The 27826-nt window shown below is 60.0% G+C and overlaps 8 protein-coding genes across 8 annotated transcripts; 1 reads left to right on the forward strand and 7 right to left on the reverse strand.

Moving 5' to 3' along the window:
* Window positions 1-56: 56 nt before the first annotated feature.
* SDRG_00818 (nicotinate phosphoribosyltransferase) lies at window positions 57-1693 on the reverse strand (the record flags this gene model as incomplete). Its single annotated transcript, XM_008606316.1, has 9 exons — window positions 57-105; window positions 137-264; window positions 310-477; window positions 528-668; window positions 717-797; window positions 842-1204; window positions 1252-1380; window positions 1431-1542; window positions 1605-1693. 9 exons carry the CDS (start codon window positions 1691-1693, stop codon window positions 57-59), a joined length of 1260 nt encoding a protein of 419 aa, XP_008604538.1.
* Window positions 1694-2588: 895 nt separating this feature from the next.
* On the reverse strand, window positions 2589-15509 carry SDRG_00819 (hypothetical protein). Its single transcript, XM_008606317.1, has 3 exons — window positions 14711-15509; window positions 3005-14664; window positions 2589-2959 (listed from the first exon to the last, which is right to left on the reverse strand). The coding sequence occupies exons 1-3, from the start codon at window positions 15493-15495 to the stop codon at window positions 2667-2669; spliced, it is 12738 nt and encodes a 4245-aa protein (XP_008604539.1). The 5' UTR covers window positions 15496-15509; the 3' UTR covers window positions 2589-2666.
* A 206-nt stretch (window positions 15510-15715) lies between these two features.
* SDRG_00820 (calcium/proton exchanger) lies at window positions 15716-17119 on the reverse strand (the record flags this gene model as incomplete). The annotated part of the gene is made up of 1 exon (XM_008606318.1): window positions 15716-17119. A coding segment is annotated over one exon (1255 nt), but the record flags the coding sequence as incomplete, so codon positions are not given.
* Window positions 17120-18314: 1195 nt separating this feature from the next.
* On the reverse strand, window positions 18315-19652 carry SDRG_00821 (calcium/proton exchanger; the record flags this gene model as incomplete). The annotated part of the gene is made up of 1 exon (XM_008606319.1): window positions 18315-19652. One exon carries the CDS (start codon window positions 19650-19652, stop codon window positions 18315-18317), a length of 1338 nt encoding a protein of 445 aa, XP_008604541.1.
* Window positions 19653-19842: 190 nt separating this feature from the next.
* SDRG_00822 (hypothetical protein) lies at window positions 19843-21606 on the reverse strand (the record flags this gene model as incomplete). Its single annotated transcript, XM_008606320.1, has 9 exons — window positions 19843-20085; window positions 20133-20295; window positions 20339-20578; window positions 20625-20688; window positions 20738-20933; window positions 20979-21043; window positions 21096-21254; window positions 21302-21408; window positions 21455-21606. The coding sequence occupies 9 exons, from the start codon at window positions 21604-21606 to the stop codon at window positions 19843-19845; spliced, it is 1389 nt and encodes a 462-aa protein (XP_008604542.1).
* A 266-nt stretch (window positions 21607-21872) lies between these two features.
* Window positions 21873-23578, reverse strand: SDRG_00823 (hypothetical protein). The gene is made up of 3 exons (XM_008606321.1): window positions 22476-23578; window positions 22363-22430; window positions 21873-22313 (listed from the first exon to the last, which is right to left on the reverse strand). The coding sequence occupies exons 1-3, from the start codon at window positions 23564-23566 to the stop codon at window positions 21958-21960; spliced, it is 1515 nt and encodes a 504-aa protein (XP_008604543.1). The 5' UTR covers window positions 23567-23578; the 3' UTR covers window positions 21873-21957.
* Window positions 23579-24019: 441 nt separating this feature from the next.
* On the forward strand, window positions 24020-25440 carry SDRG_00824 (hypothetical protein; the record flags this gene model as incomplete). Its single annotated transcript, XM_008606322.1, has 6 exons — window positions 24020-24167; window positions 24218-24351; window positions 24400-24832; window positions 24879-25135; window positions 25179-25332; window positions 25376-25440. 6 exons carry the CDS (start codon window positions 24020-24022, stop codon window positions 25438-25440), a joined length of 1191 nt encoding a protein of 396 aa, XP_008604544.1.
* A 5-nt stretch (window positions 25441-25445) lies between these two features.
* Window positions 25446-27655, reverse strand: SDRG_00825 (hypothetical protein; the record flags this gene model as incomplete). Its single annotated transcript, XM_008606323.1, has 14 exons — window positions 25446-25502; window positions 25553-25689; window positions 25739-25782; window positions 25827-25870; window positions 25917-25967; window positions 26014-26080; window positions 26147-26252; window positions 26305-26371; window positions 26413-26508; window positions 26553-26651; window positions 26704-26845; window positions 26888-27145; window positions 27196-27294; window positions 27366-27655. The coding sequence occupies 14 exons, from the start codon at window positions 27653-27655 to the stop codon at window positions 25446-25448; spliced, it is 1557 nt and encodes a 518-aa protein (XP_008604545.1).
* Window positions 27656-27826: the final 171 nt, after the last annotated feature.

Genomic DNA, 27826 nt, shown 5'->3' on the forward strand with positions numbered 1-27826 from the left:
CGCGTGGCGGCAGAGGAGGCGCTGGCCCGCCTCCGGCTCGCGCTCGTTGCAGCCCATCATGAGGTCGAGGATCGGGCTGCCGTTGGCGCCGACGAGGCGGAACGCCTGCTTCTTGCCCGGAATCGTCACCTTGGACGTCTCCTGCGAGAGCTTGATGCGCGCTTGGCCGCCGATCTCGACGAGCTTGTAGACCATGCCGAGCGCCGGCTGCGCCTGGCACGTCACGAGGTGCGTGCCGATGCCAAACGAGTCGATCTCGTGGCCCTGCTTGCGCCATGAGACATGTGAGAACCGAGTCTTCAAGTGTACCTGGTCGTTGAGCGAGTTGAGGACGGCTTCGTTGATGTCGTTGGACGCGACAATGTTAAAGTTAGCAAAGTCCGGGAGATTGAACTTGGCGGCCGCGGCCTTGAAGTGGCGACGCGCCTCCTTGGAGAGGTACGCAAGGTCGCCCGAATCGAGGCGGATGCCTTGCGCCTACGACACATTTGTTAGTTGATCGGTAGTTAGTCGGCCACGAGACGCACCTTGTAGCCAAGATCGTGGAGGGCGAGGGCGACGGCCAAAAAGTTGGGCACGCCCGACGAAAGCGTCTCGTACGTGTCGACGAGCGCCAAGAAGGCCTGCGGGAACGCGAGCGCATACGAGATGAAGGCCGCAAGCTCGCCCTATATAGGCCCATGAGCTGCTTGGTCGCACAAAGCGCAAGGACGTACGTCGTTGGTGTTGTCGGCATTGAGCTTAGCGCGGTACTGGAGCGTGAGCGCCTTGAAGTCGACGCCGTTGAGCATCGTTTGCTACGATAGGCGTCAGTCAAGTAGCGAGATGGAGGGCGGGCTACCTTGACGTCGTCGAGCGAGCGGTGCGCCTGCACGAACGCGTGCGCGTGCGTGCCCTTGATCGGGATGCCAAAGAGCTTGCCGGCGAGGACGTTGCTCGTGCCGTGGAAGCCCGCCATGTATGAGTAGCGCGACGCCGAGATGCCGCCGTCCGGGCCCTGCGCGCGGCGCAAGCCAAACTCGAGGAGCGTCTTGTCTTTGCCAGCCGCCTTGATGAAGCGCGCGGCGTTCGTCGCGATCAAACTGGCATAGTTGAGGAGGTTGAGGAGGCCCGTTTCGAGGAGCTGCGTGATGCCGAGATGGCCCTCAATACGCAGAACAGGGATACGCGGGAACGCAATAGTGCCTTCCTTCAAGGCGTAGATCTACCCGGCGTCATAAGAGTGCTGCTTCTGCACGCCTGAGGCAATACCTTGACGTTGGAGCAGTCGAGCGAGAGGAGCCAGTCAAAGAAGCCAGCCTCCGTGCCTTGCGGCATGACGTCGCGCAGGTACGCCACATCCGACTCGGTAAACTTAAACGCGTTGAGGAAGAAGAGCACCTATGCACGGTCCATGAGACGAGGTCGCTCAGTATGGCGAATGACGCTACCTCTTCGAGGCCAGCAAAGACCGTGAACTCGCCCTTGAACGGGTTCTTGCGGAAGAAGAGGTCGAACGTCGCGTCTTCCGTGTGACGGCCGACCTTCCAGTAGGCGTACGCCCTACACGCATTTGTACCGCGTTAGCCTTCGTATTTCGGTGCTTTACAGGCGGCGCCACGTACATGGTGATCTGGTAGAGGTCCGTGAGGAGCGGCGTCACGAGTGCGTTCGTGGGCTTGGCGCCAGCGTAGGTGGACTCGGGGATGCTCATGCTGCTGGGCTGGCGAATTGGCAAATGCCCCCCTTCGATCACCTCGTTATGGACGGCCAATCAGCGACAGTAATGAAAAGCACTTGGCGTTTGTATGGCTGCTGGATTTCGGCGGCGACGCACATTTCCACCAATCAAGAGCGAGTGCATACAAACTCGAAGAGAGTCGCCAACGACCATACGGTGGGACAACCCAAGACGCCGCTCAAATAGTGTGTGCCTTGATGACACATCATCCCCGGAGCTCCTTCGTCGTGGCACGACGGCGGCTGCGCGAGGATCGGCACCATGAGTGCGACTAAGCTGCACCAATGACACTACGATCTGTGATTCGATCGACAGTGAAAAGAAGTTGCTTGTCCACGTGATCCTCGACTACCGGCAAGCAGGCGACAGATGGAAACATCACTCTCTCGCTAGGCTGTAGTAGACACGGGTCCTTGCGACCGCCACCCATGTTCCCATTCAAATTCAAATGCCATCGAAGAACCTGGTTGTACGACTGTGTCGGTAGAAGGGAGGAGTGCGATGGATGTCCCGACGTCCTCGTGTACCGGTACTAGGACAAGCATCCGTGCACTGTCGACTAATTTCTAAAATCAGACGCGTCGATTTTAGGTGCAATGACAGGCGACCGCAAGCTGCCAGAGGACTCAGCTGCATAGAACTGGTCCTGACGATGGACGCGCAGGTGTCTCGTCTTGGCCGACGCGACGCACGCACGGTGCGCGGGGCGCCATTTTTCACCCAAGTCGCACACTATTTGCTGGGTGGAAATGTGACAAATGGCCTTTTTCACACCGTTCAAGCAGCACGTGGTTCAAACAACCTCGGCGCGATCATTCTGCTCAGCGGGTCGTCCATGCAGCCAGAGCTACGAGCGCCACGATAGACTGCTAGTACAAGTAGCTAATCGTGCGATTATAGCTTTCACAGAGAAATATATATCTTGATCAACACGGACATGGCTACACTACTCGCCGAGGAAGAGCGCGACGCCACTTATGATCCACTTGGCCGGGTCGCCCGAAATGGGCAGCGAGATTTCGACAAGCATGCGTTCGCGCGAGATCTCATAATAGAGCGGCACTTTGATGCACGCGTCCTTGGCGTACGGCTCGCGGTCGTCGTCGCGCGTGTAGGCAACGTAGCACGTGGGCACTGCGACGAGCTCCTGGGCATCCGACGACGGCTCTTGGAGCGACCCGCCTTCAAAGGAAGCGCCTTGGAGCAGCAAGCCGCCGAGCGCAAACCATTCAATGGACCCTACCCCGCAAACATGAGGCTTCTTGGAAAGAGCAAATGCTAAACCGGTCGCTTTCTCTTGTTCCCAGCACGAGACGAGCTTCATGCCGTCCATCGAGCACTGCAGCGTCCGCGCCGCCTGTTGCCGCAGGGCGTTCAAGAACGTGCCGGGTTGCAGCACTTCCGAGAGGTCCAGTGGGCGCGACAGCAAGGAGCCTTTGGCGCAATCTTCCTTCCACTCGGCCAGCGCGCGCTTTCGGAGCGCGAGCGCGCGGAGCCAGACTTGCACGACGTCGCTGCTGCCTTCCCATCGGTTGCTCCAGTCGCTTGGCACAATACCAAGAAGCAACGACGCCGCAATCGTTTGAATCGTCGGCGTCAGCAAGCCCGTACCGTATATGACTTTCTTGATGCTCATGAGGCCGCTGTTGACGTACATGGCGAGCTCGGTCGCGGCCGCGTTCTCCATGGCCACAAAGGCTTCGACCGGCGACGCATTGGGCTTGGCGTCGACCTTCGCACTGCTCGCTTGGTCCAGATGCAAGCTCGATGTGAGTTTGGCCCAGTTCTCAATCAGCGGCCCGAGGACGACGCGCCACACATCCCGATCAAACTTGCTCGAGGCTTGGGCGCTGTTGTTGAGCGTGCGCAGCTGCGCAATCACGGCCGATGACGCCGACCGCTGCACCGATCGCTCAATGTTATCTGGCAGCCCAAAGAGCTTGGGCGGGTCCGTCTCGGGCAAGTGCTCGATGAGCGCCACGTAGTCGTCCCGCCGGTCGGACGCCGGGATCTTGACGCCTTTGCAGAGAGGACTTTTCCCAGCGACCACGTCAGGTGCAAAGTACATTTGAAGGTACACGCGCAGAACACGAAGATCGTACGGGTTGTCGATGCGGCCGCCGTAGATAGCATTCTCCATGAGACCGTGGACCGCCGCCCAGTCCACCGCCGTTGCCGAAGCAGCGACGTCCAGCACGTTGAAGCCGGCGCGGAGGTCGCCAAAGCTAAACTCGTAGAACTTCGTCCACCCTTGGGGCAGGTACGTGCGTCGCTCTTGCAGCAGCGAGTGAAAGAACGCTAGGAGAAAGAGTAGCTGCATGCGCGGGACCGAGCTGCCAGTCTCGAGTGCAAACGTTGCGTACGTTCGCAGAAGGTTCTTCTTGAGGCCCGGCGGCGACTCGTAAGTGACCTTCAAGCTCTGCTCGAGTAAAATGAGCGGAAACCCATCGTGGGCCTCGGTCGTACACCAGAGCCGAAACTTGCGGTGCGGGTTGAGTGCGTTTAGCTCCTTCTCCAAAACGACGAGCCATGCGACGACAAGGTGGAGGTTCTGGAGGCAGAGCCACTCGCCGTTCTCGGCTGTTGTGCGGAGCAGGCTCAGTGCCTTCTCTTGCTGCCCGCCACCCATGGCGACCTCGAAGTAGTGCTCACGACCGACCATCTCGGTCGCGACCTCCTCGAGCTCTTTGGACGGATCGGCGCCGGCGGTTGTGAGCAGCAAGACGGGCGTCGTGCTTGACGCCTCGTTAGTCGCAAGGTCCTTAAAGTCGAGTGGCGGCGGCGTCAGCGTCTTGACTTTGAGGATCGTGCAAATGAAGTTTTGGATCGCACTCTGCAGTCGATCGGGCCGAAGCGCCTGCACCAAGAGCACCTTCTGGAACGGACTCAGGCTCTTGTCGACTTTGGCGTGAAAGCCAACTTCGCAGTCGGTGGCCTTGGACCAGCGCAGCCAAATGTCGTTGGCGTCCAACTTGAGGTTCGCGGCGAGGCGCGGAAACGTCTCCACAAAGAGCGTGTAGGCATCGCGGCGGTCGGTCGCGGCCCACTCGGGCAGCGGCGCTTCCTTCTTTGCGTCGGCCATGAGGTCGCCGACAAAGTACTCCCACTCGTTGGGTTCAAACGCGTCCGGGTGCGTTCCGTGAATCAAATGCAAACCAAACATGGGCCGGTGCTCCTTAAAGAGGGACCGCCCCACAAACATGAGCACTTTGGTCTCGAGGACAGGCGAGAGCCGCGCAATGCGCTCCTTGATCGAGCTCACATCCATTTTCGAAGCCAGCGTCGCCTTGAAGAGCCCGATGAAGCTCAGGAGCGAGAAGCGGTACATGTGGCTCACGCTGTGCAGCGCCTTGACGAGGAAGAAGAGCCGCGCGCCGTCTTTTGCAAACGGCGCGTAGATCGCGCGCTGGTCGTCGAGCTCCTCGCTTTTCGTCGCCGACTTGCGCAGCGCATCTTCAATGTCCGCCGACGTTGCTTTTGTGCGCGTGAGGCTCTCGATCAACGTCGTGTTGTCGAGGATGTCGCCTTCGGACGTCGCCAGCGCTTGGAGCAGCTGCTTCTCGAGCGATGCGAGCTGCACCTTGAACTCCTCTTCGTTCTTGAGGAGCTCGCTCTTCTGCGACTCGAGCTCCGGCTGCTCGTTCTGGATCGTCACCCCGAGCAATTGGCCTTCGAGCCCCGACTTTGTGACGGTGAAGTTGACAACGTTGACGATCGCCCGCGCGTCCGGCGGTAAGTCCGGGTCCGGGTTGCGTGTCACGAGCACGAGTCGAAAGTTGTCGTTGTAGTCGACGTCCTTGTCGCCAAGTCGGACAACGTACCGAGGTCCTTCGTGGTTCAGGTCTTTTCGAATGAGCGGGTACAGGTACGGCTCGACCAGGTCGACCTCGAGGATCGCGAGTGTCTTGCCAAACCGAACGGCTTGCTCGACGAGCGACACGAACCGCGGCTCTTGGGACTGCACGACCGAGAGGGGCCGCGTGGCGTCTTTGGCCAAGTGCGCTTGGAGCCAGCCCGTGGCAGCGTTAGCCGGGTCAATGATGAACGGACACCGCTCTTTCGTGTAGTGGACGATGAGCCCGTTCTCCATCGAGAGATTGTCCGCCGGCAAGCTCATGCTCTTCCATGTGAGCATCTCCGACTCGGAACTCAGCAGCTTGCGGTAGTCAAAGGCCGTCGTCGAGTCCATGGCTGCGTCCCAGCCTCTCGAAATCGTCGCGCGCTTGTCTTCAGAGCACTGGCCGAGAAACGTTGTGAAGCCAGACGCCATGAGGAGCTTGAGCGGCAGCTCGACAACGCGCTGCTCGAGGTCCTTGACTTGGGCCGACCACCGAGTTTGCTCGCCACCGAGTTTGCCGAGGAGCCCCTGGGCTTTCTGCAGCGTCGCTTCAGCCCGCTCCAAGCCGACGCGGAGGATTTCCGCCTCCTTGGTCTTTTCACCAAAGAGCGACTTCATCTCGTCCACTTTGACGTCAATGGCCTTGAGCTCGCCTTCGCACGACTGGAGGCGCTGCTGCGACGCTTCTAACGACCGCTTGGCTTCCGCGAGGTCGGCTTCGAGCGGCTCGATCTTGGCGAGGACGACGCTGTACTTCATATTGGCCTTGACCCAGCCCGCGAGCGGCGCCGCGGCCACGCTCACGCGGTAGATGTTTTCGTGTTCGAAGGACGCCGCTTTCGCCTTGAGCAATTTTGTGACCGCCTTGGCAATCTCGGGCGTAATGCGGCGCGAGTCGTAGTTGGAGATATCGTCCTTGACGCCGCGGTTCCCAAGAAATTTCTTCATGCTGTTCCACGACGTGTCTTGGATGCCGAGGAGCATGAGCACGGCCGACAAGACGTCGTGGATGGGCTCGGGCGGCATCTTGAGCGACCGAATCTCGTTGATGTTGTCCGACTTGATGGCGCCGACAGCCTCCTTGGCCGACTGCAGCACGGGCGTGATCTCACTCAGCTCGTCTTCGATCTCGCGCTTCCGAGCGTTCGTCGACTCTTCAGCTTTGGCGAGTTGCTTCTTGAGGTCTTCGACCTCGCGCCGGTTGACAGACGCACGGTCCAAAGCGCGCTTGATCTCGTCCATTGCCTCGTCGGCCGACACTTGCGCGGCGCCAAGCTCGCGCTTCTTGATGACAGCACTCTTGCTCAGCTCGTCGACGGTCGACGACGCTTCTTCGAGTTTGCTGAGCCCGCTCTTGAGGTGCGTCACGTCCAGAAGCAGCTGCTTGGACTTTTCAGTAAAGAGATCCGACCACGTGGTGAGGAGCGCAATGTACTCACGGGGCGTCGCCCCCAAGAGCTGCACCGAGCTATAGATGGTGTGGACCATATTCAACAGCTGGACTTTGGCCACTTGGTCGGTCAGAAGCTCCGAGCCCGAGAGGAGCATCTCGGGCACCTTCTTGAGACTCTGTTGGCTCCAGTCGCCCATCCAAGCAATCGTGCAGCGCGTGTACAGCGCCGGGTTGCTCTCGCAGCGCCGAATGAACGCGTCGTTGCACGCGTCCATGCTCAAGACGAGGTGCAAATTGGCTTGGACGCGCGACACGAAGAACTCGTACACGGTCTTGTAGACGCCACTAGTGCACTCGAGCATCTTCTCCTTGAGCGGACCCAGCAGCGGCTCGAGCTCTTCGTGCGAGTAGAGCCCCGGGACCTCGCCCGCGCTCAGCAGCGAGTTGGTGAGCTCCAAAATCGCGTCTTCGCTGAAATGGTGGTCCTCCAAGTACAAGACGGCGTGGTCGCCGTCAATGCCGGCGCACTGGACAACGGCCTTGAGGTCGATCTTGAAGGTCGCGGCGTTGTAGTGACGCGTGATCGTCGGCGTGAAGAACTTGTACCCGAGCATGTGCGCCAGCAACGTCGTGGCCGTTCGTCGCCCGACGCCGGCCGAGCCAATGAGGAGGAGCGCGCCGCCGAGCTCCGAGAGCGCACGGTCCACGACCGCAATATGATCGAGGATTTCTTCAAACAAAAGCATGTGCAGATCCTTCTCTTCGCGCTCGTAGAGCACAATGCCTTGGGCGATCGCTGCTTGGAAGTCCTCGGACGCCATGCGCCGCAGCGGTACGATGAGCGCGTCTTCTACGCGCTTCGTTCCCAGCGACGTAAAGTAAACGTCTTGGAGCTTGGCATTATGGCGCCATTGGGTCTTGAGGATCGTGTGCATCGCCGAATCAAACTTGGCCTTGTTCTCACTATCGACGAGCCGGTCCTGGAAGAGCCGGCGGGCTTCGTACGCGACCACGTCCAGAAGCTCTTCGTGCTCGAGGTCGTAGCGAAGGAGCCCGAACGTCCACTGCGTCACGTCCCGGGGCGTAAAGAGGTAGTGCCGGTGGTCGTCGACGCTGAATTTTGACCGCACGCTTTCGTAGAGCTCGACCATGGACGTCGCGAGTTTGTCGCGCGTCGAGGGTTCGCGCAGCATGGGCGCGTCGACGCCTTGCAGAAACGTCGAGTAGACCGCGCCGAGCTCGTCGCCGCTCGGGTAGTCCATCGAGGCGACGCGGACGACGGCCGTAAAGCGGGTCGAGAGCATGTGGCGCCCGACAGTGGTCGCTGCGTTCATCGACGCCACGATCTGGACGCGCTCGACGCCGAGGAACTCGAGGTTCGGGTCATAAAACCCCTGGAACGTGAGCAGCTGCTGGAGGAACGCGATGAGCATGCACGTGTCGTACATGTCGGGTTTTGGCAAGTTGATGTCTTTGAGGTACAACACGAGGCGGTCGCCGTCGCGCGGTCGGTAGACGCGCCCGCTATTGGTCGAGAAGAGCGAGCAGCACTGCGCAATCTTGGCGATGACGTGATCGGCCGTCGTTTGCGCATTGCAGTGCAGCACCGAGAGCGTTGCACCCTTGAGCGACAGGAACGCTTGGCGAATCAAGAGGTTCTTGCCACAGCCTTCGGGCCCGACGAGAATGAACGGCTCCATGCGCTCGACCCACGGCTTGACGACATCGAGCCCGCGCTGCATGGACATAGTTTGCACCACAGATTGACGCGAAATGGGCACGTCGCTGTCGCCGTACACGCTGCGCTTGGTCTCGTACGCGGTAAAGGACGACCCGACGCAGTAGCAGTCGAGCGGTGCGCTCATGTCTGGCGGTCGTTCGTTCGAGAAGAGAAACACCGCCTTCGCAAAGGTGGCGCGGTGACTCAGCGATAGATTGGCGCCGAGACCGCGGATGAGCGCGCACACAAACTCGGACCGGGTCGTCGCACCGGCCACGTGCGAAAGACCGTTCATGATGCTGCCAACTGTCGTTGTCGCGACGACTTTGTCGTACTTGGCGGCCTCGGCGAGCCCGAGGAGGAAGAGCTCGTCGATCCACTTGCCGAGATTCGTCGCGTCGGGTTGTTGCGCGAGCCACTTGGTCACGAGTCGCTTCATGTCCATGTCTTCGTCGCTGAGGAAGATCATGCCCATGCGCGAAATGGTCGCGGGCGACGCAAACCGGAGATCGTGCGTCTCGAACACAAAGTTGACGTTCGGACCAAAGTTGATGCGCTCGCCGTTTGGCAGCGTCAGTAGATGGTTGTCGTCCAAGACTGAGTTCAGCGACTCGATCCATTCCGGGTCCACGTCGCCGTCACAGACGATCCACGATCGAACGTGCTCGGGCTCCTTCACGACCTTGCGGGCGGCGTCCGTGAGCACGCCGTCGTGCCACTCGCGCGTGTCCAAGTCCATGTGCCCGAGAAGGCGCTCGCGCGGCATCGACTTGGGGTTCATAATGTGCGTCTTGACGAGCTGGCCGCACTGGATCATAGCTTGCTGAAGGACTTGCCACACCGTGCTTTTGCCCGACCCGGACGGCCCCACGACGACGCAGCCCATGCGCTGGTCCAAACTCTCCTTGAGCTGGAGCATCTTGCGGATCTGGAGGTCGTCGACTTGGCAGCAAAAAGGCTTTTGGGCCATGACGACGCGAATCGCGGCTTCGAGGTCGCCACCGGCAATGTCGGAAGACGCAATGCCCGGAAAGACGTCGCCAATGAGCGCGAGGAAGCGCTGTGCGTCGCCAAACGTTAATTTTGAGAGCGTGTTGATGCGGACGGCCTTGATGAGGATCTCCGTCTCGGCAGCTGGCGAGAGACGCGTGCCCGCCGCCTTCTTCGCCAGCTGCAAGAGCTTGCCGCCCGTGTTGAGAACAGCTTTGAGAGCGCGTAGTCCCCAGTCGTAGTGCTGCTGTGGCGTCAAGAGCTGCCTTGAGAGCGTGTACAGCGACACGACTTTGGACGCAATGTCTTTGGCTTCCGCAAAGCCCTCGGACGCCAAAATCACCTCGGCAATCAAGTTGTTGTCTGGCCGCCCCATCGCGACGGGGCGAAACAGAGCTTTCAAGTTGTCGGGCAGCTTGGACCGCCCTCCGTAGCCCTTGCCCGCAGGATTGAGCGTCACAAAGATGCCTGCGTTAAAGTCGACGTCCACGTGGCGACTCAGGAGCTGGATCGAGCGCACGTGGTTCTTGATCGCGTCCTGAATGAGTTGAATCTGCTGCGAAATCGCCGAGAGCTGGTCTTCCTTGAGTCGGTTGAACTCGTCGAAACAGCCCCACGCACCGCACTTGACGAGACCGATGAAGATGCGCCCCATGCTCTGAAAGTCAATGCCTTCGTCGCAGTTGAAGACGAGCACTTGGCGGCCAAACTGCCCACCGAGCGCCTTGACACTCTCGGTCTTGCCCGTGCCTGCGGGCCCGTACGGGTTGCCGCCAAAGCCCATGTGCATGCCTTGGGTGAGTGTGAGGTAGCACTTGTCGGTGAGCGGCGTGTGCACGAGCTTGGGCGCGTTCCCTTGGTACTCGTACGTGTACGCGAACGACGCGTCGTGCATCTTGATGACAACTTTTCCACTTTTGTCGAGGTAAAACCGCAGCTGCTTTTGCCACAGCCAGTCCGAGAGGCTCGAGACGTGCGCCACTTGGTCGCAGATGTCAATGTGATGGACCAGGTCGAGCACAAGTGCCTTGACTTTGAGATGCATGAGCGGCTCGTTGCTCAAATCCAAGGACGTCAGCTCGCGCAACGTCTCTTGTAATGTGTGCTTGAGGTCGGCGACAGTTCCGTTCTTGATGGCGGCTTCGCACTGTGTGTTGAAGCGCAGCTGCTCGGCAAGACAGAGCACTTGGCTTGGGTACTCGGCGTAGTCGGGCGACGACGCACTCGCTGCCTTGCTCACAAGGACGGTGAGCGTCCGGCGCATCTCTTCCGTAAGCGCCTCGAGCCACTCTTCGACGGCACTCGTGACAGCAACGGGAGCGATAAGAGGCACCTTTTCGCCGGCGGCCGAGCACATGGCCGAGATGGCGTCCTGGCTGTCGCTGAACTCGACCCGGTGAATCCCTTGGTAGAGCTTCTTGAGGTGGCTCTGAATCACGGCCGGGTTTTGCGATTGGCCGAGGATCTCGAGGAGGTCTTCGTCGCCAATAAAGTAAAAGCGCGGGAAGCGCGACCGCTTCTCCTCCAAAAAGTCAGCAAGGGCTTTTTGGCAGCGCTCGAGCTGGTCGACCATGGTCGCGAGACGCTCGGGCAGCTGCGGAAAGAGCATGTCGTCGGCGAGGTTGAAGAGCTTCGGGTCGGTCTCAACCTGCCGCATAATGTCGCGGAACTCGTCGTCGACGCGCTTGAAGCGCGCTTGCTCGCTCGGCAGCGCGCCTTTCCCGAAGATGGGCTCGAGGTAGACCCACTTGCGCTGGATCACATTGAGCTGGCTCAAGCCTTGGTCGAGGAGCGCCATCTTGGTCTCGTACTGTGCCGCTTGGTCGGCGAAAGGCTTGAAGAATTGCGACTCTTTGAGCGAGGCCAGGAGCGACTGGTTGTCGCCGAGGGCCAGCGTCGTGTCCTTCCAGTCCTTGATGATACAAATGCGCTTCCCGTTCGGGTCGTGCTCGAGCAGTGAGAGCTCCGCGGTTTGCGTCCACGCCTTGAGCTCCTGGAGCGCGTCGCGGATTGTGACCTCGCCCTGCGCACGCGCGTGGAGCACCTTGACGAACTGCAGCGTGGCTTGGGCCTCGAGCACCTCGAGGCAGCCGAGAAAATGGCCGACGTTGAGCTGCATGAGGCTCACGCCTTTCGGAATACCCAGCTTCCGGAAGAGCTGCGTCCAGTGCTCCTCCTTGAACGGGTCGCCGCGACAGAGCTTGAGCGTCGGCAGCGCGCGCTTGAGATGACCCGTGTGGTCCAGAATGCGCTCGACGACGCTCGTGCGCTCGACGGATTTCAGTGTCTCGGCCCACTTGGCGCCGAGATCGCCGAGATCAAAGATCTTTTCACGGAACGTGATCCAGTCCTGACTCTCCAGCACGTCCAGCTCGGCGTGGTAGTCCTTGTAGAGCCGCCAGTTGGTCTCAACCTTGGTAATGTCGGCTTCGATGTTTCCGAGGCCGTCAAAGGTCGGAATGGTCATCTGGAACGTCGTGCAGTTGTCCACAAGACCTTTGGCCCGGCCCGAGATGTCGTTGAGCTGATCACGCCAATCGACGAGCGCCACGTAGATCTTTTCCACTTCGTCGTTTGCCCAGTTGGAGATCTCGACGGGCTTGAGCGCGAACCAGCGCTGGCCAAACTTGTCGATCTCGACGTTGCACTCGATGACTTTGGCTTCGAGCTCGCCCTTCAAGCTCTCGCGCTGCTCTTCGATCATCTCGTTGAACGCTTCGAGCGCAATCTCGAAGTTTTCCCACTTGGATGGGACTTGGCTCAGGCGTGAGACGACGTCGGTCGTGTCAATGCTGCCGCCCGTCGTCGAGTTGAGGAGCAGCGTTTTCTTCTTCTCGGCCGTCGCCACGAGCGCCTGGAAGCTGCTGCGTTGGGCGTCGATGGTCTTCCAGTCCCCTTTGGCGGCGCCAATCTCGTCGATGCTGTGTGGTCGTTTGTTGAGCTTCTCCATCGACGTGTCAAGGTACTCTTCTACTTGCTTCAAGTGGGTCGTAATGCTCTTGCGGAGACTCTGAAGAAGGCTGTCTTGCAGCCGCGTGAGGTGGTCGTCAATACCGGCTTTCAACGGACTCAACGAGACGCTGACGCAGTCGACTTTGAGCAAATCGGGGATCTTATCACACTCTTTGCGTTTGAGTTTGAGCGCCTTGAGATTGCTGTCCCAGTCGCCCACGTCGACGAGGAGAGACTCGAGAACGCTGTCGAGGTCGGGCGACCGCGTGAGGCACGTCCACTCGTCGTACTCGAGAAGGACGGCTTCGAGCTTGGCGAAGAGCTTTTCGCCGTTGCGGTAGACGTGGACGATCCCCGCGGCGTTGTGGTCGGTCATGGGCGCGAAGACGCCGGGGTTCGCAAACCCCTTGAAGATCGACGGGCGCCCAATGAACTTCTTCATCGCCTTGTAGTAGTTGGTGCGGACATCTTCGATCGGCGGCTTGAGCGCGAGTCGGCCCTTCGGTGGTAAAATCACGTCCACCTTGACGTCCGGGAGGTTTTCGTTGAGGCTCTCGAGACCGATCTGGTACGCGGCTTCGAGCACCTTGTACAGCTGGTGGTCCCAGTAGAGCTGCCAGCGCTTGGTCAACGACGCTTCGTACTTTCGAATCGTGCTCGTCAAGAACGCGCGGATCGCATCCAGTCGGTCTTTCCACTTGTCGGGGAACCGAAGCAAGTCGACGTCCATGAGCAAGACGAGGTCGTCGCCGATCTTGTCGTGGGCGCGCCGGAGCTTGCGGTTTTCGATCGAGAGCGCGTCCGCGGCTTGCTGGAGCATGCCAACGTACTCTTCGCACTCTTCCAAGTTGTTCCACGTCACATCAATGGCCTTGGGCTTGGACGTCTTGGTGGTGGCCGTCGAGAGCTTCCCGGGGCGCTTGACGATCCCCTCGAACGCCATGAGCGCGTCCAGGAGCATCGGCTTTTGCTCGTCGATGATCTGCGCCTCCATGTTGTTGTAGAAGTTGGCCACCTTCTTGAGCGTCACGCCGAATCGGTAGTACTTTTCGGCTTCGGTCGCGACCTCGAGGATCTTGGGGGGCACCCACGGCTGGCCGTCGCTCAGCTCGACGAGCGTGCGCACGTCGCGAAGCAGCGTGACGAGGAACTCGCTGTAGTTGACCGTGAGGTTGCCGCTCTTGTCGATCTCGATGAGCCGCCCCGTGAGCTTGAGGTCCGACGTCCGCAAGCTCTCAAGTACATCGTCTTGCCACGCCCGAACGTGTTCGGTGAGCATGCCCTTGACCTTTGTCAGCACGGTCTCGGCCGCGGTTTGGAAGCCGCGAAAGCCCGGAAGGTCGCTGAGCACCGTCGTCGCCAGCGTCACGAGGTGCGAGACTCGGTTGCCGAGCATTTTGCCCCATACGATGTAGTTGACTTTGGCCGAGAGGTTCTTTCCGCTCGGCGCTTCGTCGGGTCCGCGCGTCTCAAAATCCGATTCGATCTGATCGAGTTGCGCAAGGAGCTGGCCGAGGAGGCTGTCGCGCTCGCTCGCGAGGAGCGAGGCGATCGCGGGGCGTGTGAGGAGGTGCTTGTACTGCTGGAGGTACCGAAGCGCCGTCGTGGGCTTGGAGAGCACGGACGAGAGCCGCTCTTGGAGGTTCGCGCCTACTTGGGCTTCGATGGGCGCCAGAATCGTCTCGAACGCGGCGACGGCGGACTTCCACGCCCCCACCGTGTACGCGTTGTAGTGCAGCGGGTAGACGCGCTCGAACACATCAAAGGCCGTTGGCGGCAGCGGCTCGTTTGCGAGGGACAAGAGCTCTTCGTACGTCGTGCGAAGGCGCAGGATCTCGCGGAGTCGCGAACCGAGGGCCGGGAGAAAGGCTTCGGCAAGCGCTGGGCCGCGCCACGGGTGCTCGTCGTAGGACGGCCAGAAGGTCCCCGTGAGCTGCTCCACGTGGCCGCACCACTTTTCGCAAAGCGCCACCGACTGGGAAAGCGCCGTGTGGACCGCGTGGAACGGACCGCGCCATACGTTGACGGTGCCGGCCTGCGCAATGATAAAGCTACAGAAGTTGTGGATACAAGATGGCCGAGATATGGAAAGAAGACCTGTGGAGCGCTTGGGCGACGAGCCCGATGATGTGCACCATGCGCGCCTGGGGGTACTGCGCGCTGCCTTCGAGGTCGGCGCGCCAGAGGTCGTCGAGCGTGTTGTTGGTGTCGTCGAGAAGGTCGCCCATTTCCTCAAAGCTCAGCGCCTCTAACGTCGCGTAGCGCGAGTGGATGGCGTCAAACGACCGCGAAAACTTGGACGCGCGGTCGCGGTCCCGGCCGCTCGTCGTCGCTTCCCAGTACGCGATCTCGTCCTGGAGCGTGACAATACCAAAGAGGTTGTCGGTGCTGTTGTTGCTGTTACCGGCGTCGTCGCCCTTGTCGCGGACGAGCGTCTGGAGGCCCGCATCGAGCTCGAGGAGCACGTCCTTGAGCTTCTGCGAGAGCCGGCCCGAAGCGCCTTGCAGCAGAAGCGGCGTATAGATCTTGTGCACGGACTGGAAGAGGCTAAAGACTGGCGAGTTGGTCATCGACGTCACGTGCACATTGGTCGAGAGGTTCTCGGCCGTGAGCGGCGTTGGCAACACCTTGACGAGCAAGACCGCGCGAGCTGGCGTTGCGTTGTTGCTCGTGTCATCCCATACGATGTTCGTCGTGAGCTGAATCGCCTTGTCGACCAGCCGGGCTTCGAGCATGCTGCAGGCCGGGTCGTCGAGGAAGGCGCCGAGCGCGTCCGCGCCGTCAATAGCGCCCATGTCCACGTCCACGTCCCGCCACATGGACGCAAGCAGCTGGAGCACGTACACACGGCGGGCGTCGCCGTCGTTGTCCGTGCGTCCCATGCCAAAGATCGAAAGAGCGTGAATGGGATCTTGAAGCGTTGTGGAGAATCCGGATACGATCCATATGGCATATTCACCAAACAGCGCGACTCAAAATATGAATATATGGAAAGCGCCAACTTGGTCATCAACAGCACTATCTTGCCAGTCTCTGCATTGCTGCGTTGCTACTGGCGTCAAAGCTTGGAAGTGTCGGAAGGGCAGCATCCGCATTCAGCGACAGCGCTACGTCAAACGAGCGCACAGAAGACACCTAGTTAGCACAGCTGCATCCATAGCTTCATACCCGACGCCACCATACAACGAAAGCTACTACTGGAACTATGTTTCCTACGGGGTTAAGAATACGTCTATACGTGGACCGATCGTCTAGACGTGGATCCACAAGAGCGCGACGGCGATGAGCGCATACATGGTGAGGAGCATCGAGCCCTCGAGCCAGTTGGAGCGGCCGTCGGCGACGATCGCGTACACAATGACGATCGACGTGACGTACGTGACGGCTTCGAACGTCGGGAAAGCGAGCGTCATAGGCTGGTTGAGAATCCAGCCAGCGAGGACCGTGACCGGCACGACGAAGAGCGAGATCTGGGTTGCCGACCCGACAGCCACGCCCATGGCCAGCTCCATGCGGTCCTTGAGCGCGACGCGAACCGCCGTAATGTGCTCGACGGCGTTGCCGACGATCGGGAGGATGATGATGCCCACAAACGACTTGCTGATCTGTGTAGACGAAACAAAGCCGTCGATCGAGTCGACGAGGAACTGCGAGAGGATCGAGACACCGACCGTCGCGACGGCCAGCACGAGGAGGCCCGAGCGCATCGACATGGGCTCCTCTTCGTCTTCGTCGGCGTCCATGGCCTCGGCAGCGTTGAACAAATGGGCGTGCGTACTGAGCTGGAAGTAGAGCAGCTGCAGGTACATGAGGAGCAAGAAGACGGCCGAGATGTGCGAGAGGTGCAGTACGGTCTGCTCAGTCGAGTACGTCGTGTCCGTGTAGCTCGTAAACTGGTAGTACGATGGCACGAGCATCGCAAAGCAAGAGACCATGAGAAGCGACGAGTTGGCCGACGCCGAAGTGTCGTTAAACTTGCTCTCCTTTACGGCGGTACCGCCAGCGATGAAGCAGCAGCCCAGCACGAGCAAGAGGTTGGACAAGATCGAGCCAAGAAGCGACGACTGCACGACGGCGATTTGACCATCGCGCAGTGCAAAGATAGCGATGATGACCTCGACGGCGTTGCCAAAGGTCGCGTTCACAAGGCCGCCGATCGTGTCGCCGGCGTGGAAAGCGACGGCCTCGGTGGCATCGCCGATCGTGCGCGCGAGCGGGATCATGGCTAGGAAGTTGAAGGTGAAGACCCACGCTGGGTTCCAGTTGGCATAGTACGACCAGACGCCAAAGGGTACAAAGAGCAGGAGCGTGTTGATGTACGACTCGGTGAGCCAGGACGAGAGGTTGGTCGCGAGCTCCGAGCCCATGGCGCGGGCCGTCGGCGCCGGCGAGATGAGCGGGAGGCTCTCCTTCGTGCTCAGCCTGCGCTGGGGGTACGAGAGCTCGTGGTCGTGCTGGGGCGGGGGCGACCGGCGCAGCTCTTCTTTTGCCTTGTTTAGAATCATCTGAAACTCAAAATGAGCGGAGGAAACGCAGGAGGAAACCCCCGTGAATCTTTCAACACCGGATATACAGTCTTTATCCGGAAGTATCCACCAATCACCTCGCGGCGTCGCGTTGGTCACTTGGATTGTGAGGCGGGAAAGGTTACTAATAAATTGGTGCTGGCCTGCCTCGCAGCCACGAGGAGGGCGCCAAGACATGCGCGTTCGAGTCTGGTCGCCAAGCGACACGCGCCCAGTCGCATTCTAGTCGTTGTCCTCGTTCTAGTCGTAGAAAGACTAGAGTAGATTGCAGCAACCGCCTTTGGACAGTTGCCAAATTGGCAAAGCCAGAGACAGGATTTTATGATCATGGACACACGCACCTGCGTGCTCATCATGGCGTCGCATCCTGGATGCATTTGCAGAGCGGAATGGGTGCGCAGTTGATCGTCGGTCCCCCACCACTCGACTCAACAGGTCGTGGCACTTCGCTCAATAACTTATGATCAAGTCGCGCGCCTCTATCAAGCCGGCCATCGAAACGTGATTGAATGTCCCAGGAGATATGTGTCAAGCAGCGCTTCCTACGCAATCCTGGGCTCATAGCGCCGCAGTGCTTTGGATACGCAAACGTGGCACTTGGTGAACCCGCCAACTGCATGGCTGCTCACGCCGTACGATCCACGTGGCACTTGCTGCGGCTTACGACCATGACCACTCTTTTCTGGGGCTGCAATCCCGAGTCGAAACGAATCTTGGCGCTGTCGCCACCTGTTGCACCTACCTCCAATTACACAGCATGTATCTATCCAGGCGCCTTCAACCTGCTGGTGCTGGGATCAAAATTGGGCAACAAACTACAATGTTTTGGGATGGAGGAGCGGCAAGCATATCACCGCTTATATGCATCTGTCATTCACATCAATGAAAAAGCGGTGGTCAGCGGCTATCCAAGCTCATGTGGAAGGTGTGGACCAATGCCGTTTTGGAGTCGTATCGGAACCAAGATCTCGATAGCTCCAGAATCAAGACGCTTCACGGTGATCGCAAGGCATCACAGCTTGCTCACCAATAGCTCTCGCGGATGGTCTATCGCGAGGACACAGGCTGCGCTTCCACAAGCCATAGTCTGCCGACATCGATTGAAAAACTAAGGTACCGGTAATGAATACATTGGGCATGTCACATCGAGACCAACACCCAAGATCCATATCTTGTTAGATTTGGATTTCAAGCAAGGCAACACCGATGAGAAAGTAGAGCGTGAGGAGCATCGAGCCCTCGAGCCAGTTGGACTTGCCGTCGACGACGATGGCGTACACCACGACGACCGAGATGATGTACGAGAGCGCTTCGAAGGTCGGGAAGGCGAGCGTCATGGGCTGGCCCATGATCCAGCCCGCAACGACGCAGACGGGCACGACGAAGAGCGAGATCTGAGTGGCCGATCCGACGGCGACACCCATGGCGAGCTCCATGTTGTTCTTGAGCGCAACCTTGACGGCCGTGAGGTGCTCGACGGCGTTGCCGACGATCGGCAGCAGGATGATGCCCACAAAGGACTTGGGGATGTCGGCCTTTTCCGTAAAGCCGTCGACGGACGAGACGAGAAACTCCGAGAGCACGGCCACAAGCGCCGTCGAGACGCCAAGCAGCAGCACGCTGCCCCACACCGAGAGCTCGGGCTCGTTCTCGTCCTCGTCTTCGGTGCGTTCGCCATTCTCGCCGTTGTCGTCGTCGTTCTTCTTCTTCTCGTTCGACGGGCGGTGCGTGTAGAGCTGGAAGATCATGAGCTGGATGTACATGGCGATGAGGAAGATCGCCGAGATGTGCGAGAGGCTGAGAACTGCCTTGTCGCGCTCCTCGATTTGCTTGACCTTTTCGGCCGCGGTCAACGTCCCGTTCTTGGCAATCTCACCCGCATGGCTGTGCTGGTAGTACGACGGGACAAGCATGGCAAAGCTCGTGACGAAGAGAAGAGACATGTTGGTCGACGCCGACGACCCGCAGTACATGGACTCTTTGGCGCCGCCAAGATGGCCCGCAATGAAGCAGCAGCCGAGCACGAGAAGCAGGTTGGAGAGCATCGAGCCAATGAGCGACGACTGCACGAGCCCGATTTCGCCTTCACGCAGCGCAAAGATGGCAATGATGACTTCGACAGCGTTGCCAAAGGTCGCGTTAACGAGGCCGCCAATCATGTCGCCGCAGTGCTCGGCGAGCGTCTCGGTCGCCTCGCCCAAGAGGTTGGCCAGTGGCATCATGGCGAGGAAGTTGAGCACGAAGACTGGAATGTCGCCCCAGTTGTCGTAGTACGAGTAGACGGCAAAGGGCATGACGAGGAGCAAGATGTTGATGTAGCTGCCCGTGATCATACCCATGATGACGCGGCATTGGTTGGGTCGGGGCTTGGACGTCGCCGGGACCACGTCGGGCCCGAGGTCCTTGGCCGACTTGGCGGACGTGGGCCGAGTGGCGCCGGCCTCGAGCTCCTGAAGGCCCTGTGACGGCGACTTCTTGAGGTACTTGTGCGCTTCGATGGTCCGCGTCGACATCGTCAAATGATGAATCCCACGCCCTTCGAACGCAGTGAATTTCGAACATCGCTAGAGGACGCAGAGGTCCAACCATACAAATGCCAAGTTTATTTTTTAACCGGACGCTGTTGTTGGATTGAAACGGGAGCTGCAACCAGCTGGTCGCTGCCGGCCACAAGACCAAGCCTGCGCCTCCAGCTGCACGACCTTAGCGCTGCGGAAGCGCTGCGCCGTCGTCGCTAGGAGCCTCGTCGTCGCTGCTCCAGTCGGCGAGGAACTCGGCGTCGAGTCTACGCCGCTTGGCGGCTGGCGGCGCATCATCGGGTGCTTGCATCGGAGACTTGAAGGTGGCAAACGGGACGCTTTGTGTGGCGTGTGCGGCGGGTTGTGGCCCGCGCATGCACTGCGCAACATGGCGCGCAACGTCGCCCGCGCGTGGATCCGTGCTTGCCTATGTGTAGCGCGAGATGCGAGCTCGTATGGCCGCGTGGTAGATACCTGGCGCGTCAGTGCGTCGACCGCTACTTCTGCATTGCTGCGGTCAATGTAGTTGGCCGAGAGAGCGAGCGTGGCTGTGAGGTTGCGCACGTAGTGGGGCGTTCCCGTCGGTACAAAGAGAAGGTCGCCGGCCTCCAAGACGCACTCTTCCCGACGAGCATACCTCATCACCGCATCTAAGATCTTATGCGCATATCCAGGCGTACCAAAAGGGATCGTCGTCAGCTGTGGTAGGCAAGGCCACGTCAAACACAACATCGTGGAGACCGGGGTACCGTCGAGGGCGCAGCAAATGCATATCGCGCGGGTCCACGAGGATCCACTGTTTGCGTCCGTCGAGCAGCGCCATCCAAAAGTTGGAGCCAAACGAGTCGATGTGGAGCTGACTCGCCGTGTTCTTGGGTCCGACAAAGAGACTCGGCCACGTCTCTCGGTACAGCGCACCTCTACACGACGTGTTCGTTTTGCCGTATGGACAGTCATGCGGGGTACTCTGGCAAGCGTTGGAGATAGTCGTGGGCAAAGATCGCAGGAATCGCAACGTCCTCCACAAGCTCTATCCACGTTCAGTAATATGCACGAATACACAGTCGGCGAGTACATACCTGGAAGGTGCAGCGGTACCGAGTGGTCGTGGACGTACAGATCGCTCTTCTCCAACCCGTCGACGAACGCACCAAGCGGCATCGTAGGCCCGTCCTCGAGCCGCGCCCACTGCACCGAGTCGTGTACGTAGCGCTTTGTTGGCATTGGCTTGGAGGCGACGGCGGCGTTGGCGCCAAGCGACGCCAGACTCCACATCTACTTCTGGCGCTGTTGTCACTTGTGGATCGTGCATTGCGAGACCTTTTTCGTCAAGACAAGATGGGCGCCGCCACGAAGAACCACAGGTCGTTTGGGCAAAGCGTACTCTAAGGATACCGTCCACCTGAGCCGCTAGTCGTAGAATGTCTTTGGGGAGACCGGCTAGGAATTGGTCGTAGGACAGATCCTTGGCATCCACTGTCGCCACGGACGTTGCGTCGATTCGCGCACGCGTAGCTTGCGTCTTCTTGAAGGCGCGTAGTTGCGCTGCCATCGAGACATTGAATGCGAAGCGCTCCATTGCCATCTTGCTTTGCTCTATCCAAGACGAAACGTCGCGAAAACCGGTTAATCACAGAACGCACCAGTGTCCATGCGGTCAACGACAACGTGCGCTAGCCGGGGATCCGCTGGGTCGAGCAGCTCAATGTACAGCGCGGCCTCGAGGCTTACGCACCCGTGGTCGTGGCGTCTACGAGCAAGTGTAAGACGAGCGCCACGCACTGGCAAGTGCAGACGTTAGCGCCTCAATCTTGGTGCGAAGGTAGGCTCTTGTGGCGTCGAGCTGAAGAATGCGGTGCAGCCGCGTGTCAGAGCTCACGGGCGATGACGTTCCTGGGAGCTTCTGCGACCGGTACCAGCGCGCGACGTCGGCGAGTGCGTCGACCATGCTGTGCCACCGGGAACCTGAGTGTGTGTCGACCAACATTTGACCGACCCATCCGGATAAGAACACGTCAGTATCATGACCAAGCACAACGCCACAAGCAACTCGGCAACAGCTCGTCGCGCGTTCGTTCAACTGCGACGAGCCGTCTTGACTGTCCTATCTGGCAGCACTCACCCTCGAGATTGGCTTGGATCTCTCCTCGTAAGTCGCACACGAAACACAACGGCAGGCATGCTGCCGTGCTTACTAGACTGCTTTGCATGTACCAAAGGTGCAAATCATATCCAGCAGTGATGGAGCCACCTAAGACCCCTTAAAAAAACTATATTCAGGCGTCATTTGCGGGCGGCGTCAGGCCAAGGCGACGACGTTCGTTTCTGTGCGAGGCCAGTAGGACGTGGTCGAGTTGCCGACGCCGGGCAATTGCTCTGAGGCATGCAGCCTCTTGGTGCACCCATGACCGCACAGCCGACGATCGACATACGTCATCGACATCGCAGGAGATACACCGCAGCCACAGACGTTGGTCACGAGCGCGGTGAGGCTGGCGTGGAGCTCACGGTTGGCGAGGGCGAAGAAGGTGCCACCGCGGCCACCTTGGGACCCCGCGCACGACGACGAGCATGGAAACCCTTCCATGTTGAGATCGCCAAAAATGGACAACGTGGCTTCCCTCAAATGACGCGGCGTCGCAATGCCCCACTTGGCTAGACACGTACCCCTCGTTAGCGTGACGCTTGACACGAGACGTTATACCGTGGTTGCCGTCCCGAACGCGCCCGCCGCGAAGTGACCACGTCACGCGACCGGTCGGCAGCGTCCAGCTATCATAGCGATTGCCTTACACAGCACGTAGCCGCAGACGATACCTGGCGTCCATGAGGTTCTCGACGTTGAACGGGAATGTGCCGTCAGGTCGCAGCGCCACCGGTGATTCCGTAGGGCGCAAGCAAAACGCGTGGGCTGCGGCGCCATAGCTGTCGCCGTCGCAGAGCGTCGGGGTGCCGTAGTTTTCGTCCCACCACGACGCGACACTCACGTCCGTGGCAAAGGCCGTTGCAACCAAAGCCCACGGCGGCACCTCGGCTGTCCGACTCTTAAAGAGCCCGTGCACGGCGACGCTCTGGTTGCCTTTTGTAGCCACCTGCACCTGCTGAGACGGCTGCACTGGTAAATGCGGGTCCACCATGACGGACGCTACAGCACGCGCCGTGCCTGAGAGCGTCGATACGTTTCGAAGCGACGGGCTCACGAGAAGGTTGCCGATGGCGTGGTAATGGTTCGCTGAGCACAGCCGTGCCGCGCGCCAGCCGGACGCAATCGTCGCGAGGGCCGCGTCGCCGACCGAGACGGCGAAAAGATGCTGCGCATACTCGACGTTGTTGTCGTGCTGGCAGCCCAGGCGCTCAAAGTCAGGCGAAGGCGTCGGGTCGGGAAAGTTGGGCGTCGATGTTTGCAGCACAAAGCCGCCGCTCGTGGCCTCGAACGCGACGAGCCCTTTGCTGTGGGCGTTGAACGCGGCGTGTCCGCTGCAGACGAGCGACTTGTCCTGCTTGAGCGCAATGCCGTTGAGCTGGTCGTTAAAGTACGCCCAATGCGTCGCGTTCGCTCGCTGCCGCAAGGTTTGGCTCACCGGATCGCGGCCGCCTTGACCCAGGCAGTCGTAGCCCAGCGCGCGAAAGTGTTGCAGCTGTGGTCGGTTTGCATCTGCATAGAGGTAGCACAGACCATGTCGACGATTGGGATCGACTTCGCGCGAGCACACGGGCGACGCGCAGTCGCAGGGCGTGGCGACGTACGCGCCGGACGCATCGCGAACCATGGACGGAAGCTTTAGCACGACCCACCAAGCGACGGGGTCTCCATTGCCATCCAGGGCAAAGAGCTCGGGCGGCGACGCCGTCGTGGCCCGTGGAAGCCATACTATGCCCAAGATGACCACGGGTATGGTCCAGTGCATGGTGATCGGCCTTGGATCTTTTCTGAGTGACCAGGTCGGCAAATTCGGCGTTTCTTCCCTAAATTGGGCATATGCCACATATAGTGTCAAGGAGAAATACCATGGGATTGGAGCGCTGGTCTACTGTTCGACAAGTGCATCTACGCCGCCAAAACCGCGTTGTGCAAATGACAGGCTTGGACGGTGACTCTGCATGTGGGTGCCTCCACCCGCCAAGCCCTCTATTTGGCGTCTTTGGGCGGTCAAAACCATTTTGGAAGGCATATGCCGATTCTAGCTCGCAGCGCTGATTGGGCGCCAGCGTTAAGCTTCGAGGTCGCGACTCCAAGATAACTTGATTTTTGTATGACGTGTATTTCTCGGATACGATTTCAGCCAATGAGCGACGAGGCGAAGTCCGGCTATTTCCCGGAGGCGAAACACTGGTGTTGGAAAGGACCACACAGAAACAGGATGATGATGCAGCATGCGGAGGCCCACTTGGCGCCGATGGGCGACCATGGCAGCCCGTCCGGGGCAGGCAAGATCCGCGGCTACCCGAAGCACCGCGCAGCCCATGCGGCGGCGGCGGCGCCGTACCGGACCCGCGAGTCGCACCAAGGTAGACAATACTCGCCTCCTGGCAGCACTGTCACGCAGCTCGTACTGCAGGGGGCACGGGTCGGCGCGTGTACGTGGGAAACTTGGCGTGGGATGTCAAGACGGAGATCTTGAAGAACCACATGCGCATTTCGGGCGACGTCGAGGAGTGCGAAGTCAAGCAGGAACTCAATGGGCGCTCCAAGGTGCGCTCTCTGGTTGTGGCAGCGCATATCTGATCGTATCGTGTGCAGGGCTGTGGCATTGTGACCTTTGCGACGCACGCGATGGCGATGGACGCGATCTCGCGGCTCTCGGACACGGAGCTCCTCGGGCGCAAGATCTTTGTCCGCGAGGACCGCGAAGAGGCAAAGGCGCAGCTCGCCGCCCAGTCGGCGTACACACCAGCACCGGTAACGTCGTACGATGTGCCGCCGACCTCGTACACGGCAGCGCCCGTGACGTCCTACGACATTCCGCAGACGTCGTACAGCCACACGCCGGCGCCATACGCGCCGCCCACCTCGTTCGCGCCTCCGCCGCAGCACGGCTTTGCACCAAACAACCCGTTTGCACCGACGTCCGGCGGCGGCACGCGCGTGTACGTCGGGAACCTTTCGTGGAGCGTCAAGTGGCAGGACCTCAAGGACCACATGAAGCAGGCGGGCAACGTCCTGCACGCCGACGGTACTTCTCCTTGATTGCGAGAAAGATGCTGAACATGTATCGGTAGTCATGCTCGAGCCGACGGGGCGTTCGAAAGGCTGCGGCATCGTCGAGTACGACACGCCGGAAGCGGCGCAGCGCGCAATTCAGATGCTCACCGACACCAAGCTCGACAATCGCCCCATTTTTGTGCGTGAAGACCGCGAGCCGCGCCCAGGGCACCGAGGTCCGCCGATGGCCCGCGGTGGTCCGCCGCCATTTGGCGCCCGGCCAGGGGCGGGGCACCACTCGCACCCGCCCATGTGCACCGTCTACATTGGCAACGTTCGTCTCGAATGCGCTTCCACGCACTCATCGCATCATGTAGCTTCCGTTTGACGCCATGTGGCAAGACGTCAAGGACGTGGCGCGGTCCGCGGCGACTGTGGACCACGTCGAAGTCATCCAAGGCCCGGACGGCCGCTCCAAGGGCTACGCCCTCGTGCGCACCCCGACGCCGGAAGACGCGCAGATCATCATCGGTAGACATTCCGAACCACTACATAGCGCTCAGTACAACGGTAGGCAAGCTCCACGACACGGAGTTTCGCGGGCGCTTCCTCGAGGTGCGGTTGGAGCGGGTACGGTAACTTGGCTACGTGCGCGGCGCCGTGAAGAGAGCGATAAGAAGCTTTTGGAACCGCCGGCGCGCCTACGACTCCACCAATATATTGCATCATACACTATTAGTGCCAGACGTACGAGGAAGCCTCGCACGAGCGTTTGGACGCGGACCACGGCGACCTTGGCGGCGGAACTTGTCGCCATAAAGTTGGGTGCCGACTGCCGGCGCACGATCGCAGCGGAGGAGGTCGATGCTTCGAGCTGCTGCTTGAGCCCTACGCAGATCGACATGGACTTCGAGCTTTGGCCGCGTCATAGCTGCACGTTTGTTGCAGCTGCGCAAGTGCTGCCGGTCGTTGAGAAGCCACCTAGCATCGCGTTCTATAGGGCAAGGGTTTGGGCCTCGCCGCACCGCACTAGACTCTGGCTCGTGTGCAGGAGGTGCAATGCGTCGTCCTAAGCGCGCGCAATAGTGAGTACGGAGCGATCTATTCGAAGCCACCAGCGAGAGCGACGGAGGGATGTCGCATGTGCTAAAGACGGACGCGTGTTGCTACATGCATGTGAAAGGAGGGCCTCCGGCGACGATGGTGGCCTACGAGCACTGAGAGCGGCGGCGCCGACGCCACGTCCAAGCTTGTGAGTGCGTCAATGGTCCTCTTCTCGCTGCAGGGACGAGACATCGCATCAAGTTGCAAAAGCTATATTTACACCCCCTTCTAGCTCAAGTACTCGGAGACGGTGTCGCGCACGCCACGAGGCAGTTCGTAGCGCACATAGGCCATGGCGAGCTCGAGTTTGCGCGCCATGGCGGTCCGATACGTGGTCGACACGTAGTCTAGCAGCCAGGCATAATTACATACGACTCCCAATCTTTCGTAGTCGTGTACGTGTGAGCGCTTCAAGCACGTCCAAGCGCTTCCAGTCGGTGGCAACTTGGAGCGGTGTGTGCCCCAACTACTTTGCGTGAGGCTAGAGATGAATCGGCAAAGAGTAACCTCGTCTGCCACGTGTGGGTCCGCGCCCGCTCGCAAGAGGCAAAGCACGACGTCGACGTGCCCATTCCTGCTCGCACAGTGCAGTGGCGTTTGCTTCTACGCTCGAGACGTGACGAAAATACGAGCGTATTCGTCCGTACCGACGCATCGCAGCTGTCGACACGCGCGCCGTGGGTGAGGAGGAGCTCGACGGCCAACTGGCGTCCCCAGGTGCAAGCACAGTGCAGCGCGGTTTGGCCCTACGAAGTACGTCCTAGCATCAGCACCGAGCTATGCATATGAAGTTAGGACCCCGGAGCTCTGTGTTGCATGCACGCTCGCGCCATGTGCCAGCAAAAGCTGCATGGCGTCGAGAGACTGGTGGCGGGCGGCCATGCATAGCGCCTTTTGACCCTCGGAATCATCGGCATCAACGGCCAGTCCCTTCTCAATCCTAAGCCAAGTCAAGCTTCCGAGAACGAGTTCGCGCCTCAACCATCGAGCGAGGACCGTGGTTTGGTTCAAAGAGGCAGCATGGACGAACGCGTCGTGGGTCGTCATGAGTTTGGGCTCGGACGTCGCGAGCATCATTGGCGGCGGTGTCGGTACGCGCGGCGCGGCATCGACGACCGTCACCGACGCCTCCATGAACGAGTAGCGGTAGCAGTAGTAGTGGAACGTGCCGGCGGCGTGGAAGACGCGGTGAAAGCTATGCCCGAGTGCCAGCTCGGGCGAGTCGGCGCTGCCATCGACGCTACGCAACGTCTCGCATCTCTCTGTATGTGCCGCACCATGTACCGGTACCTCGTGATGGAATGCAGCGGCGCGAGCGGGTTGGCATGCACCCACGTCACGGTGCTGCCAATGGGCACGACGACGTGCGACGGCGCAAAGGCAAACGGACTGATCTTGACTAGCGCCATAGTACGCTATTATAGCACAGAACGTCGAAACGGCGGTGCAATTGTTGTTACTCGTTATGGGCAAAGTCCATAAAGGTGCTAAAGAAGGCCACGATCGCATCCTTGGAGATGGTGCCGTTGGCGTCCGTGTCGAACTCGTTGAAGATCGCATCGAACGCGTCGTCGCTCAAGAGGTCGCCGGGCACGTCCATCTCCTTGAGCGTCGAGATGAGGAGCTCGCGGGCCTCGTCTCGGTTGAGGAACCCGTTGTTGTTCGGGTCGTACGACTGCCACATCTTGTTTATTGCGGCGTCCATCGCGGCCGAGAGGTCGACGTAGCACTCGTCGCTACTGTCCGCCATGCTTGCGTGTCTTTGCGTCGAATTTCGAAGCCATGGAACTTCGCCCACGCCCTTCGAGGCGATGGCTGGGGCACCATTCAAGGTGCGATGCATCGGCCGTCAAGCTATCGTGGTGCACGCGACGTCGCTAACGTTACGTTCAGCCACCTTGGCCTTGGTCGCTCTGTTGTC

Source organism: Saprolegnia diclina (genome assembly GCF_000281045.1).
Source record: "Saprolegnia diclina VS20 unplaced genomic scaffold supercont1.2, whole genome shotgun sequence".
In the NCBI taxonomy this organism is placed as follows: Eukaryota; Oomycota; class Saprolegniomycetes; order Saprolegniales; family Saprolegniaceae; genus Saprolegnia; species Saprolegnia diclina.

Excerpts from the sequence above, each read along its gene's own strand:
- SDRG_00819 (XM_008606317.1), bottom strand. The coding sequence starts at position 15,495 with ATGGGACGCACGGACAACGACGGCGACGCCCGCCGTGTGTACGTGCTC. Across the intron at positions 14,665-14,710 it reads GTCGCCCAAGCGCTCCACAG|CTTTATCATTGCGCAGGCCG; the intron begins GTCTTCTTTCCA and ends CAACTTCTGTAG. Across the intron at positions 2,960-3,004 it reads GGAACAAGAGAAAGCGACCG|GGTCCATTGAATGGTTTGCG; the intron begins GTTTAGCATTTG and ends TTTGCGGGGTAG.
- SDRG_00823 (XM_008606321.1), bottom strand. The coding sequence starts at position 23,566 with ATGCACTGGACCATACCCGTGGTCATCTTGGGCATAGTATGGCTTCCA. Across the intron at positions 22,431-22,475 it reads GAGAACCTCATGGACGCCAG|CTGGACGCTGCCGACCGGTC; the intron begins GTATCGTCTGCG and ends TCGCTATGATAG. Across the intron at positions 22,314-22,362 it reads CGTTCGGGACGGCAACCACG|CCAAGTGGGGCATTGCGACG; the intron begins GTATAACGTCTC and ends GTACGTGTCTAG.